At 41.9% G+C, this 13,344-nt stretch overlaps 1 protein-coding gene across 1 annotated transcript in view; it reads left to right on the top strand.

The window, feature by feature from the left end:
• The window catches only part of LOC124777144 (GPI transamidase component PIG-T), a 101,967-nt gene that overhangs the window by 57,739 nt on the left and 30,884 nt on the right, over window positions 1–13,344 (top strand). Inside the window, 1 exon segment of the mRNA XM_047252444.1 lies at window positions 727–909. Coding sequence (XP_047108400.1) covers window positions 727–909 — 183 coding nt within the window.

Raw genomic sequence — 13,344 nt, 5'->3', positions numbered from 1 at the left:
AGTTATGTGAAAATTGTCACCGAGGAGAATTATTTTCTTCTGTAATTCTGGTTTTTGGTTGGATGTAGACTGGGGAACAGAAGTAGAATCCGGTGTGGATTTTCATACCTACTAGTATCAAGCATTGCAAGTTTCCCATATTGTCCTATATGTATTTTTCCTCCCTTTTTATTGTGAAGTTAGCTCTGCAAAATAAGTGAGCCAATTTCATAATGACAAGCTAATTTGCATCATTTTCTGCTACAAAGATACAGTTTACACACGGCTTCCACCTGTTTTTCTTTTTTAAAAAAAAAAAAAAAGTTTTGGCAATATACAGAGACATAATTCTGTATGGCAGTGTATGTAAACAGTCAATAGTAAAGAATTTCTAAAACATTAGACTGTCCGTAGTACTTAACTGTGAATACAGAGCCTGTAATGCTATGAAATGTTTTAATTTGTTAATGTTACAGCAAACTATTAACTCATTTTCTGTAGTATGTAAGATACTTAGTATTATTATTGCCCAGTAATCATATTTTTAAGTGTATTTTGTATTAAGTTTCTAATTTCATTGCATGCATCTCTTATGCTTCATCTTTCACTTGTGTTCTATTCTTTGTAAGTATTTCAAGATGTGACCATTTCCATACATTTAGATTTCTTACTTTCATATTACCAACTGTAATTGTGTTTACTTAAAAAAGATAAAACTATGACATGTTTCACAATTATATGCTGCAGGATGAAACTTGTAACAAGATTTCCCTGGAACTTCAGCAAACTGTTTCCCTTGTGTACGACATTGCAATCCTTTCATTTGGTTCATCAAATTGGTCAATAAGGAAACTCTTTGGCTTAGGTCTCGGAGGGGCCTGTCCACTGGCTAACAGCAGCATGATATATGTCGATTTATCCAAAAATGAGGTCAGTAATCATGTTACAGATCTTATAGATATTAACACACAGTTTCTCATAATAATATGCAATATATGTGTGTGCCAGTGAATTGTGTGACTTCTGTTCTGAATGTTTTCAAATTTTAAGTATATTTTTGTGATGCATGTGAGGCAAACTGGAGCCTAGCCCAAGAGTAATCTGAGCACATGTACGTAACTGCCTAAACACTACATACTTGTTGGCCGGAGTATGAGGCAAGCAATCCTCAATTTCCAAACAATGGAAACTCCAGGTTGAAATATCAACAATATGAGGGGAAGACAGATTGCTACTCGCCGAAAAGATGACACATTGAATTGCAAACAGGTGTAACTAAAAAACCATTATGCAATTAGCTTTCAGCCAAAGCCTTCTCCAGAAAAAGAAACAAATATACACTCATTTACACAAGCAAGCATATCACATGCACACATGACCACCATCACCTGCAGCTTGGACTGGAATGCAACTGGCACATAGGACGGGAGCGGAAATCTGGATGGTGTGGGGAAGGGGAAGAGATAGCAAGGTACGGCTCAGGAGAGAGAAGACCACTGTCTGGCGGAGCATGCAGGGACTAGACTGCCAACATGTGCACTGTCAGGAGGCTTTAGGGGAGAGGGGAGTGGAAAAGGAGAGATGCAGGGAAGGGAAAATATAGGCAGGGGAATTAGCAGAGAGTGGCACACAAAGAGGATGAGGGGACGAGAATAGGGAGGAGGTGATAGGACAGAAGAGGTGGAAACTGCTGGATCGAAGGTGTGGGGACAGTAGGTTACCATAGGTTGAGACCAGGATAATTTCAGGAGTGGAGAATGTGTTGTAAGGATACTCCCAACTGCGTAGTTCAGAAAAGCTGGTGGTGGAGGGGAGAATTTAGATGCCCCATGTTGTAAGGGAGACATTGAAATCTAGCATGTTACGTTCAGCAGCATGTTGTGCCAAAGGGTGGTCTACTTTGCTCTTGGCACCAGTTTGGTGGTGACCATGCATCTTGGTGGATAACCAGTTGGTATTCATACTAATAAAAAAAGTGTGCACAGATTGCATTAGAGGTGATATGTGACATGGCTGGTTTCACAGGTGGCAGGACATGGCAATTATGTGTGCCTGGATCTCAATGTGTCATCTTTACAGTGAGTAGCAATTATCTTTTCCTTAAATTATTGATATTCCAAACTGAAATTTTCATTGTTTGAAATTGCCTAGTGACTTTTCTTGCCTCCCACAATTCTGATGTTTTCCTTTGTAACTATTCTCGATTGCAGTACTCTTCTTTGTGTTCATTCTTTTCTTATTTTCCATGTTTATTCATTACTTTCCAAGCAGCACATAACTTCCAAGCCACACTGTATGAATGATTTCATCTGCGCACGACACACGGCTAAGTGACTATGCGGAGTGTTGATGCAGCTTCTGACGACCCAAATTCTTCCCACCAGTAGTAGTAGTAATAGTAATAATAATAATAATAATAATAATAATAGCTCTTGATCCCACTTCCTCCCTCATCCTCGTGTATTTTCACATTTTATTTTCCACCCGTGCCACACAAAATTATGATCCTAGACCTAACCAATCCCCTTTCCCTCTCTTCTTTTATCCCAACACACACTTACTCCCATATCTCATCCATTCCTTTTGTCCCACATTTGTGTACTTTTTAACATATTTGTGGATATTTTTATGTATCTGTTCTTGCTTTTGCTTGTCTTTATGTAATTTTTGTGTGTGTTTTCTGTTATCCAGTTCCCCCCACAACCCCCTAACAACTTCATTTGTCAATTTACACGTCATTCCTGTTTCCCTCATGCCATCCCTGTCCCAATAGACCCTTGCACCATCATTCTGCACCAGTTCAGAACAGGTACCCCTTTCCCTGGCAAAAACCCAGTCCCACATCCTGTTTCTTAAATTCTGCATAAACCATGAAATCACCCCCTATGGCCCAACCATAAAAATTCCTTTCCACCCCTTCCTTTCACAATGGTCTTAACCTTTACAGATTCTGCCAGTCCCTAACCCTCACAAACCTAGTACTGCAAAAACACATCTTGCCACAGGCTTGCTCCCTCTGCAAGATACTGATGCCCCACAATCTCTGCTACCTACATCACCTCTCTGAAATTGAATTCCTTGCTCTCCAGCACATGCAGGAGCATTCCAGACTCCACCTCCACAAGTTATCCAACCTGCTAAAAACCTACTGTCCACTCAGAGCACCACTGTCCAGTACCTGTCCTACCCACAGTTTTCCTCCTCGTCAACTCCTCATAGCACCCAGACCCTGCCTAGCTGATCTTTTCAACTTGTCATATCTTCCAAAACTCCCTACCAACACTCCACTAAATCTAGAGACAAAACAGTCCTTGAACACTGTTGTTAACATTTCCACCAAAATCCTAAGCCCCACAGAAGTTTCAGTCCTATCCAAGGGCCTCACCTTCAGCAATGCATCCAAATTTAACCAAGTGGACTTGTCAAAAATTTACTCCCTTTCCCCTGATCCCTACAGCGGAAACACTTCTATGCCACCAGTCCCTCCAACCAAAGCCAACCCAATGCTGACATTGAACCCTGCATCTCCCAGTTAATACCATCATCCAACCTTGATCCTCCCTGTGTCCCACCTAACAGTCCCTGGTCACCTTCCAGGAATTCCTTACCTCTGACTTCGCCTCACCATTCTTGTCCAGGTCCCTTCCTCAGAACACCAACCTTTCAGAAGAAAAAAGGACAGCCATAAACAACCTCAGGTCAAATCCTGACATAACCATCCTGCCTGCAGAAAAAGGTTCCACCAATGCCATTATGAGTCACAGTTAATTCTCGTGGTGGAACACCTCTTCCAATTATATGACTACTCCACCTATAAACTTTGTCAGAGTGATCCCATCCCAGAAATCCAACATAACTTGCAATCCCTGCTTAACGCCTTAGGCCCTTCCCAGGACCTCTCCCCTAAATCTATTTCCCTCCTCACTCCTCGAACACCGCACTTACCCACCTTCTACATGCTCCCCAAAATCCACAACCCCAACAATTCTGGATGTCCCACTCTAGCTGGTTATTGTTCCCCCACTGAAATAATTTCGGCCTTCACTGACCAACACCCTCAACCAACCAACCACAATTTAGCCTCCTACGTCAAAGATACCAACCAGTTCCTTCAAAGACTCTCCACCATCCCCACCTCCTTACCTCTGCAATCCCTACTCATCTCTGTTGATACCACTTCCCTATACACCAACAACCCTCATGATAGTGGTCTTACTGCTATTGAACATTACCTTTCCCAATATCCTTCACTCCAAAACCACTGCATCATTCTTCATGCATCTTACTAACTTTATCATCACAACTACTTCTTCTTTGAAGGAAAGGTATACAAACATGGCCATGGGCAACTGTGTGGCACCCTCGATGCCAATCTGTTTATGGGCCATCTAGAGGAGACCTTCCTAGTTTTCGAAGAGACCAAACTCCTAGTATGGTTAGGTTCATTGATGATATCATCATGGCATGAACTCAGGGCCAAGACACCCTGTCCTCATTCTTTCACAACCTCAACACCTTCTCTCCTATCTGCTTCACCTCATCCTCTTCAACCACACCAAAATTATGTGCATTTTGACAGCTGTCATCCCTTCAACACAAAAAAAACCTTCCCATACAACCTGGCATGCTAGGGACAGCATATCTGCAGTGACAAGATCTCCCTTGCCCAGTATGCTCAGAGATCTCACCAAAACCTTCACAGGCAGGCACTATCATCCAGATGAGTCCACAAACACATCCCCTATGTCATTTCACCACACACGCTTAATTCTCCCACCACCCCCAAGAACCAGCTACAAAGGTGTGCCCCCTACATCACCCAGTACCAGCTCAGACTGGAACAACTGAACCACATCCTGCTTGTGTCTGTATATGTGCGGATGGATACGTGTGTGTGTGTGTGTGTGTGTGTGTGTGTGTGTGTGTGTGTGTGTGTGTGTGTACCTGTCCCTTTTTCCTAAGGTAAGTCTTTCCGCTCCCGGGATTGGAATGACTCCTTAACCTCTCCCTTAAAACCCACATACTTTCGTCTTCCCTCTCCTTCCCTCTTTCCTGACGAAGCAACTGTGGGTTGCGAAAGCTTGAATTTTGTGTGTGTGTTTGTGTTTGTTAGTGTCTCTATCAACATACCAACGCTTTCGTTTGGTAAGTTACATCATCTTTGTTTTTAGATATATTTTTCCCACGTGGAATGTTTCCCTCTATTATATTCAAAGCATTAATTTTGTTTGAGTCAAAAACACTTGCAGGTTTTGTTATCATTATTCAAGTACTATGTGTCTGTCTGCAGTCCCACTTTCCTTGATGGATTACCAAAGACATCCCAGTCCATCCCTATGGCACTCCCAATCCCACTTCTTGTCACAGGGATCACAACCCTGTGCGAAGCCTGCCCAATTCATCCATTGAGCACTACTTATTCCAGTCCTATCACAGGCTTGTTGTACTCATTCTGTGAAAGCAGCCATGTCATTACCAGCTCCGCTGCAATCATTCCACAGCTTTTTATGTTGGTTTGACTACAAGCCAGCTGTCCATCAGGATGAATGGCCACCACCAAATTAGCCAACAGCAAAGTAGACCACCATGTGGCAGACGTGCAGCTGAACGTAACATGCTTGATTTCACTGGCTGCTTGACAACCTGGGCCATCTGGATCCTCCCCTCCATCACCAGCTTTCCTGAAGTTCGCAGAATGGAGTTATCCTTACAACACATTCTCCACCCCCAAAATTATCGCTGCCTCAACTCATGGTAACCTACTGTCCCCCCATCATCCATCCAACAGTTTCCAGCCGCTCTTTCCTATCACTTCCTCCCTATTCTCATCCCACACCCTCTAGGGTGCTACCTTCTGCCAATGCACCCTCTTCATATCAGTGCACACTCCGCTGCAGAGTGAAAATCTCATTTTGGAAATGTTTCCTAGGCTGTGTCTAAGCCATGTCTCCACAATATCCTTTCTTTCAGGAGTGCTAGTTCTGCAAGGTTCACAGGAGAGCTTCTGTAAAGTTTGGAAGGTAGGAGACAAGGTACTGGCAGAAGTAAAGCTGAGAGGACAGGGCATGAGTCGTGCTTGGGTAGCTCAGTTGGTAGAGCACTTGCCCGCGAAAGGCAGAGGTCCCGAGTTTGAGTCTCGGTCCGGCACACAGTTTTATTCTGCCAGGAAGTTTCATGTCAGCACACACTCCCCTGCAGAGTGAAAATCTCATTCTGGAATGCACTCTCGCTTTTCCCCTTGCCTGCTGCTTTTTTGCTCCCCATTTGCCCACCTACCCCTCTCTGTCCTACAGCCTCCAAATGTGGCACTGTCCCCCCTCCCCCCCCCCCCACCCCGACCCCACCCTTACCCTGCTACCCCTTCTCCTTTCCTGCCCTCCTCCTCCCCCCCCCCCCCCACCCCCACCCCCCCACCCCACCCCAATCAGATTGCTGCTTTCATTCTACGTGACACAACTTTCATTTCATTGTACCTGTCTACAGCTCAATGTGTGATCTTTACAGTAGCAATGTATCTAGTCCTTAATTTCCTTAATTTTGCTTTTTAACTCAGTTAAAACACGGCCCACATCCAAAATGTGGCTTACATCCTTTCTTGTAGGCCAACACACTGTCTGTTGAGCCTCTGAACATGCAGCTCTTTTTTAATATTAATGAACTTAAATTTTTTTGTATCTTCTGAATTTTCTGTGTAGGATAAACATTGCTTATATCATTCTAAATCCATTGCAACTAATTTTTGTGGTTACTGTATTATGTACTCTTCAATTATGATTTTTGAGTATGATGATATTTTTTTGTTACATTATAAAACTGATGAATTTTAATGTCTTTTTTGAAGATCTGTGCTTTCCTTTTTAATGAAAATTTCTTTTCTGCTTATACGCTGATCACAGAAGGTGAAACATGGTGTGAAACATTGTTGTGATCTTCAGTGTGAAGAATGGTTTGATGCCGTTCTCCATGCTAGTCTATCCTGTGCAATCTTCTACATCACCAAATAATTTATGCATCCTACATCCATTTGAACCTTCATACTGTCTTCATACAATCATTTCCCTCTACAGCTTTCACCTAACACACTGTGTGTGTTCTATAAGCGATCTCTTCTTTTAGTCAAACTGTCCATAAATTTCTTTTCTTCCGAATTCGATTCAGTACCTCCTCATTAATTATGTGATCTACTTGTCTAATCTTCAGCATTCTTCCATAGCATCAAATTTCATAGGTTTATATTCATCTCTTCTGTGAACTGCTTATGTTCACATACACTTCTGTACAAGGTTACACTCCAGATGAATACCTTCAAAAAAGACTTCCAAATGCTTAAATTTATATTCAGTGTCAGCAGATCCTCTTTTTCAGAAAAGCTTTCCTTGCTACAGCCAGTCTGTGTTTTACAGCTTATGTACTTGGGGGGGAGGGGGGAACTTTGAACACACCTCGCTTAAATGTTTAAATGGCAGACACACCTCGCTTAAATGTTTAAATGGCAGTGCAATCCCACTGCATAAAACTTGTTTTTATATTTCACATTTCTCAACAGCATAAATCACAGACAAAACAAATTTTCAGTATTATTTAATTATTTTTGGCACACTGAAGGCACAATTTTTGTCTGGTACAGGCTGTCGGCATATGGATAGACACAGATAATTTCACAGATGTTTGAACTCAAGTTGCCACATTATCATGACTTATTTAATTTCATAGTTGAAAAAAGATCTTTCACATAGGAGTGCTAGTTCTGCAAGGTTCGCAGGAGAGCTTCTGTAAAGTTTGGTTGGTAGGAGATGAGGTACTGGCAGAAGTAAAGTTGTGAGGACCGGGCGTGAGTCGTGCTTCGGTAGCTCAGATGGTAGAGCACTTGCCCGCGAAAGGCAAAGGTCCCGAGTTCAAGTCTCGGTCGGGCACATAGTTTTAATCTGCCAGGAAGTTTCATATCAGTGCACACTCCGCTGCAGAGTGAAAAAAAAAATCTCATTCTGGAAACATCCCCCAGGCTGTGGCTAAGCCATGTCTCCGCAGTATCCTTTCTTTCAGGAGTGCTAGTTCTGCAAGGTTCGCAGGAGAGCTTCTGTAAAGTTTGGAAAGTAGGAGACGAGGTACTGGCAGAAGTAAAGCTGTGAGGACCGGGCGTGAGTCGTGCTTTGGTAGCTCAGATGGTAGAGGTCCCACGTTCGAGTCTCGGTCGGGCACACAGTTTTAATCTGCCAGGAAGTTTCATCTTTCACATAAATGTATCGATAAAAATATTGGAGCTATTTTGCAACCTCATTACGGAGATGTGAAAATTCTGAGGAAAGCAACATAGACATCCTGAACAATTTTAACATAAAAGGATTTGTCGTTAAAATAGGAATTCCCTAGCAGGTCACTTACGTCTGCATATACACAGGAGCACTTTCAGTGGAAACGATAAATGGTCTCGAAAACAGCTCAAAAACAGATGTAAGATTGACAGTGTTCTCAAAACACTTAGGAAACTATCTTTGTAATTCTTTCAAGGCCACAATGAATTCTTCAAACGTCGCATTTTCTTTAACGTCAGTGAGCTTAGGGAATTGGACTGTGTTTGTCAAAGTGTGTCCCACCTATAACCCAATTTTCTTTTTAAATGCATCCCCATCAAATCAGAAAGAAATCGATTCTTGAGTTTCTCCCGGCGTATTTGATAATCAAAATATCCATGGGTATGCTGCCGGTCTATAGTGTCCAACGGGCTCAATATTTCGGCGATCAAACATGTCGCCATCATCAGGTGAACTGACGGACTGAGCTCCTGTGAACGTGCCGGCACGGAGATCCGTACGCTATGGCTGCTCAGAGGGAACTGGGTTCGGTCGCGGCGGCGGCCGATTTAAATACCCTCCGCCCGCGGCGCGCTCCCTCCGCCGTCCGCGCCCAGCGCCACGGTCGCGCGGTGGAACAGATTGCGACGGCGTCTGAGATGACGTCGGTGTGATGGCTCTGTCCGCCGTGGTCGTCACAACTATACGTCTGCTCGATTTACTCTTGATTAACCCGATCACTGGTTCCCAAGCCTTGCTAAGATTATAGCCACAGTCACGGTTTATGAGGTCGTCATTGGTGCGAATTTCGATGGCCTCTCTAACAACGCTGTCCCAGTATCTCGACGTCTGTACCAGAATCCTCGTGCGGTCATACTCCATGGCGTGATTTTCCGACAAACAATGTTCAGCGACCGCCGACTTGCTCGGATACATCAGTCGAGTGTGCCTCTGGTGTTCACGGCATCGATCCTCGACGGTACGCATCGTCTGACCAATATACGACTTGCCACATTCCGTGTCAATGTGGCAAGTCGTATATTGGTCAGACGATGCGTACCGTCGAGGATCGATGCCGTGAACACCAGAGGCACACTCGACTGATGTATCCGAGCAAGTCGGCGGTCGCTGAACATTGTTTGTCGGAAAATCACGCCATGGAGTATGACCGCACGAGGATTCTGGTACAGACGTTGAGATACTGGGACAGCGCTGTTAGAGAGGCCATCGAAATTCGCACCAACAACGTCCTCATAAACCGTGACTGTGGCTATAATCTTAGCAAGGCTTGGGAACCAGCGATCGGGTTAATCAAGAGTAAATCGAGCAGACGTATAGTTGTGACGACCACGGCGGACAGAGCCATTACACCGACGTCATCTCAGACGCCGTCGCAATCTGTTCCACCGCGCGACCGTGGCGCTGGGCGCGGACGGCGGAGGGAGCGCGCCGCGGGCGGAGGGTATTTAAATCAGCCGCCGCCGCGACCGAACCCAGTTCCCTCTGAGCAGCCATAGCGTACGGATCTCCGTGCCGGCACGTTCACAGGAGCTCAGTCCGTCAGTTCATCTGATGATGGCGACATGTTTGATCGCCGAAATATTGTGCCCGTTGGACACTATAGACCGGCAGCATACCCGTGGATATTTTGATTATCAGAAAGAAATCATTCCTCACCTTGCAATGTGTTACTATGGGTAGTGTGCAGTCAAGATGTAATCTTCCCCCTCCTTCCGAATTCCATCTTTTGTCCAGACTTTTATGACGATTTCACAATTTAGGTCTTCATGGTTTTATTGCACTAAATAATTTTGAAGATAGTTGTTGCAGAATTTTTATTTTTAAGTAAATATATTTTCTCACATTTTAGTATATCATACAGTATTTTGATGTTTCACATTAACAAAGCCAATTACAGAAGCTGCAGAAAATCATTGAGAAAATAGACAAATGGTGCAGTGAACACAAACTACACATAAACATAACAAAGACAGAAATGGTAATTTTCGGAAAAGGAGGCAAAACACCCAAGAATGCGGAAATCAGCACCAGAGGACAAAAAATAAAAATCTCATCAGACTTTAAATACCTAGGGGTGACATTGCAACCAACAACCAAATGCTTCACAAAACATACAACAGAACATGCAACCCAAGCAATAATAGCAATACAGGACATCAAAAACATCCACCTACTCAGTCCAGAACAGCCATGAAATTATTCAACGCAAAAATCTTGCCAATCCTGGCCTATGGGATGGATGTTATATGGGACCACCTGACAGAAAACAATCTAGAAACACTAGAAAAGGTAAACTCGACTTATCTAAAAAGAGCACTAGGTCTCTCAAAGACAACAAGATGTAGACTAGTGTACCTGCTAGTGAGAGAGACATTCCTAATTGAAGACATCAAACTTTGATATAGGATGCCACACACACCAGGGCTTCCAGAAAGCAACTGAAGATCATTGAGGACAAATGAGAAAAAATATGGCCGGAGTTCTATGGCACCGAAGCAATGACGAACGCTCATGGACAGCACCAAACTTCGAGCTGCGACATGTCGTAATTAGACTTTCTATTCATGGCTTTCATCATCTAATTTGCAAAAGCAAAACTTATCATGACCCAACCACAACATGTGTATGCAAACTGTAACGAAGCCTGTGAACGAAATCACATAGAACTGTGCAGTAAAAGAGTGAAATTGATAAATGAATATGCAAAAATGTAAAATGTAAACGTAAATGTAAAATGTTAAGCAAAGTAACTGTATATGGCTATTTGGCTGCAATTTTATTAAGTAAATTAACAAAGCCGAAATTACAATGTTGTTACAAAATACAAAAATAAGTCCGCATTCATTGTGCTCAAGCCTGTAACTCCCTCACCCTCTGTGGAAATAAAAATATTCCAAAGGGCTTACAATTTTTCTTAACAAAAGAATGTGTACTAGTATCTGTTACATTATTAATTTCCATTATTATTCCATAAATGAATCTAGAAATAAACATAGTAAACAATCCAGGATTGCATAATTAATAATAAAAATTTTAAGTGTACCAATAATTCATAATTTCAAATGTTTCTTAAAAAAATAATTTAATAATACTGGTAATGCTAGAGGACGATGTCCCGTTACAAAGTCCACTTAAAATGCATGGTCTGCAATCCATTCTGGGTGTTCTAATTTTCGTTCCTGCACTCCATTTTCATTCATAAATTAACAGTAGAGAGATTTAAATTGAAAAATCATTCCAGGCTCATCCCTTGAATTAGCCAATGTACTTTGCAGTAATGGTAAAGTCTCTGTACTCTTTGATCAGTTCCATCAAACTCGATTGCAATTGACAGTGGAATTACGTGTGGGACATCAGAAATATTACTATTTGTATCACCTGTGTCTTCGTGTACTGCATGCCTGCAAATTTAGCACAGAGTATGTGACGTTTGCCCGCTTTATTTCTTCATTGATAGTCCTTGGTGTCGATGTACTGTGTTCTTATACTGGCTGAAAAATGGGGGTGGAAGTTCAACACTGACTCCTGTAAATGATGTAGCTGACAGTTGCACAGTTGCATTTCTCAGTTCTTTATTGTCACAGTTCACCCCCTCCCCCCATATTACACCGTTATCTGGCCAATTCACAGTTCACTAATGGGAAATAATAAGCCTCATTAATAGCTTGCAGGCAAACATCAACATAATGCTACAATAGTTTGCTATTGAACATCCGTGAGCAGTAAATATCTAACCACACAGTTCTTGCAGAATAATAAGGTATGTGTGACACTGTTTCTCAAATAAATTGTATAGACACTGTCATTGTTTTAACACACGGCCTATTAGTGTTACACTAATTCTACTGTTAAGCTAATGCATTACTCTTAACTGATACAGACTTCCTATCCGAAAATCGGCTATGGACTGACTGTCTTGAGGCCAGAAATCAGGCCTTTATATATCCTCACAATAATGGGTACTGAAACTATACATTTACGTTACAGAAATTACAGTTAAAACATAACTCATTCAATTAACTGAATCCATAGAATAATTCCTTCTTTTTAACAGATTCTTCTACCACTAAGGTTAGGCTGAATTATTTGTTTAAATAATGAAATTAACAGATATAGTTATACAAACAATACTTTTGTCAAACATGGTAATTATTTTGGCATTAATTAAGGGCTGGCTTTGCTAATATGTTTTCGAATAGAGCCAAATAAATACTTTAAGCATCCTAGTAGCTCTTCTTCCAAATGTTTATAATTAGTACAGAATTTATATTTGTTTATGTTTATAAGTCAACAACATAATCTAAGCCATGAAAGAATTACTGATTTTACCCTATAACAAAGGTATTAACTAGGAATGGTCAAAATAAATTAGGAAATTGATTACAAATACAAAACTAAGCCCAAAATTAGATCTGATGCTATATTTCTTAAGACTCATACATGGTAATGGTAATTAGTCAAAAATGAAAAAAATGAATTTAAGAAGCAGGCGGCAAAACAAGGGAGGAAGTAGAGAGATCCCAGCTTGCTTCATCACAAGTGCTTCTTAAAATACCCAACAATGAATCCCATCTGTTGATCATTGTAATTCTTTGCTCTTTCATTGTAGACTAAATCTTTAAATTCTTTCTGGGTGGCATTGTAATACTGCTTCTGAATAAATTTGCAGCATCTGTTGCTTATGAAACTGTGTAATAATATATTGAGAATTTTCATCCCTCTCTTCTGTCATTCATTCATTTTTAAAGGCTTGTGACAATAAATCTCTAGACTGCCTCTTTTTGTGCCGACAACCACTGGACCTGCGAATGTCTCTCATACCATGAACAAATAGCGAAGGGTAAACAGTGCTGACACCACGATCCTGTTGAGTGAAGAGACCTGTACCGACCGAAAAATGCCACACTGCTGTACTAAATGAAATGTTGGGCTGTACCAAGTACTTTTGGGAAGAAACGAGCAAAGTGATACAGGCAGAGACTTGACCTGCACACTCAGCCCGTGTGAAGTTTGGGCATGCTATGGCTGGCACTGCTTTAGAGTTTGTGATAAC

This window comes from Schistocerca piceifrons, chromosome 2 (genome assembly GCF_021461385.2).
Source record: "Schistocerca piceifrons isolate TAMUIC-IGC-003096 chromosome 2, iqSchPice1.1, whole genome shotgun sequence".
Classification (NCBI taxonomy): Eukaryota; Metazoa; Arthropoda; class Insecta; order Orthoptera; family Acrididae; genus Schistocerca; species Schistocerca piceifrons.
This window is presented reverse-complemented; position numbering and strand designations above follow the sequence as displayed.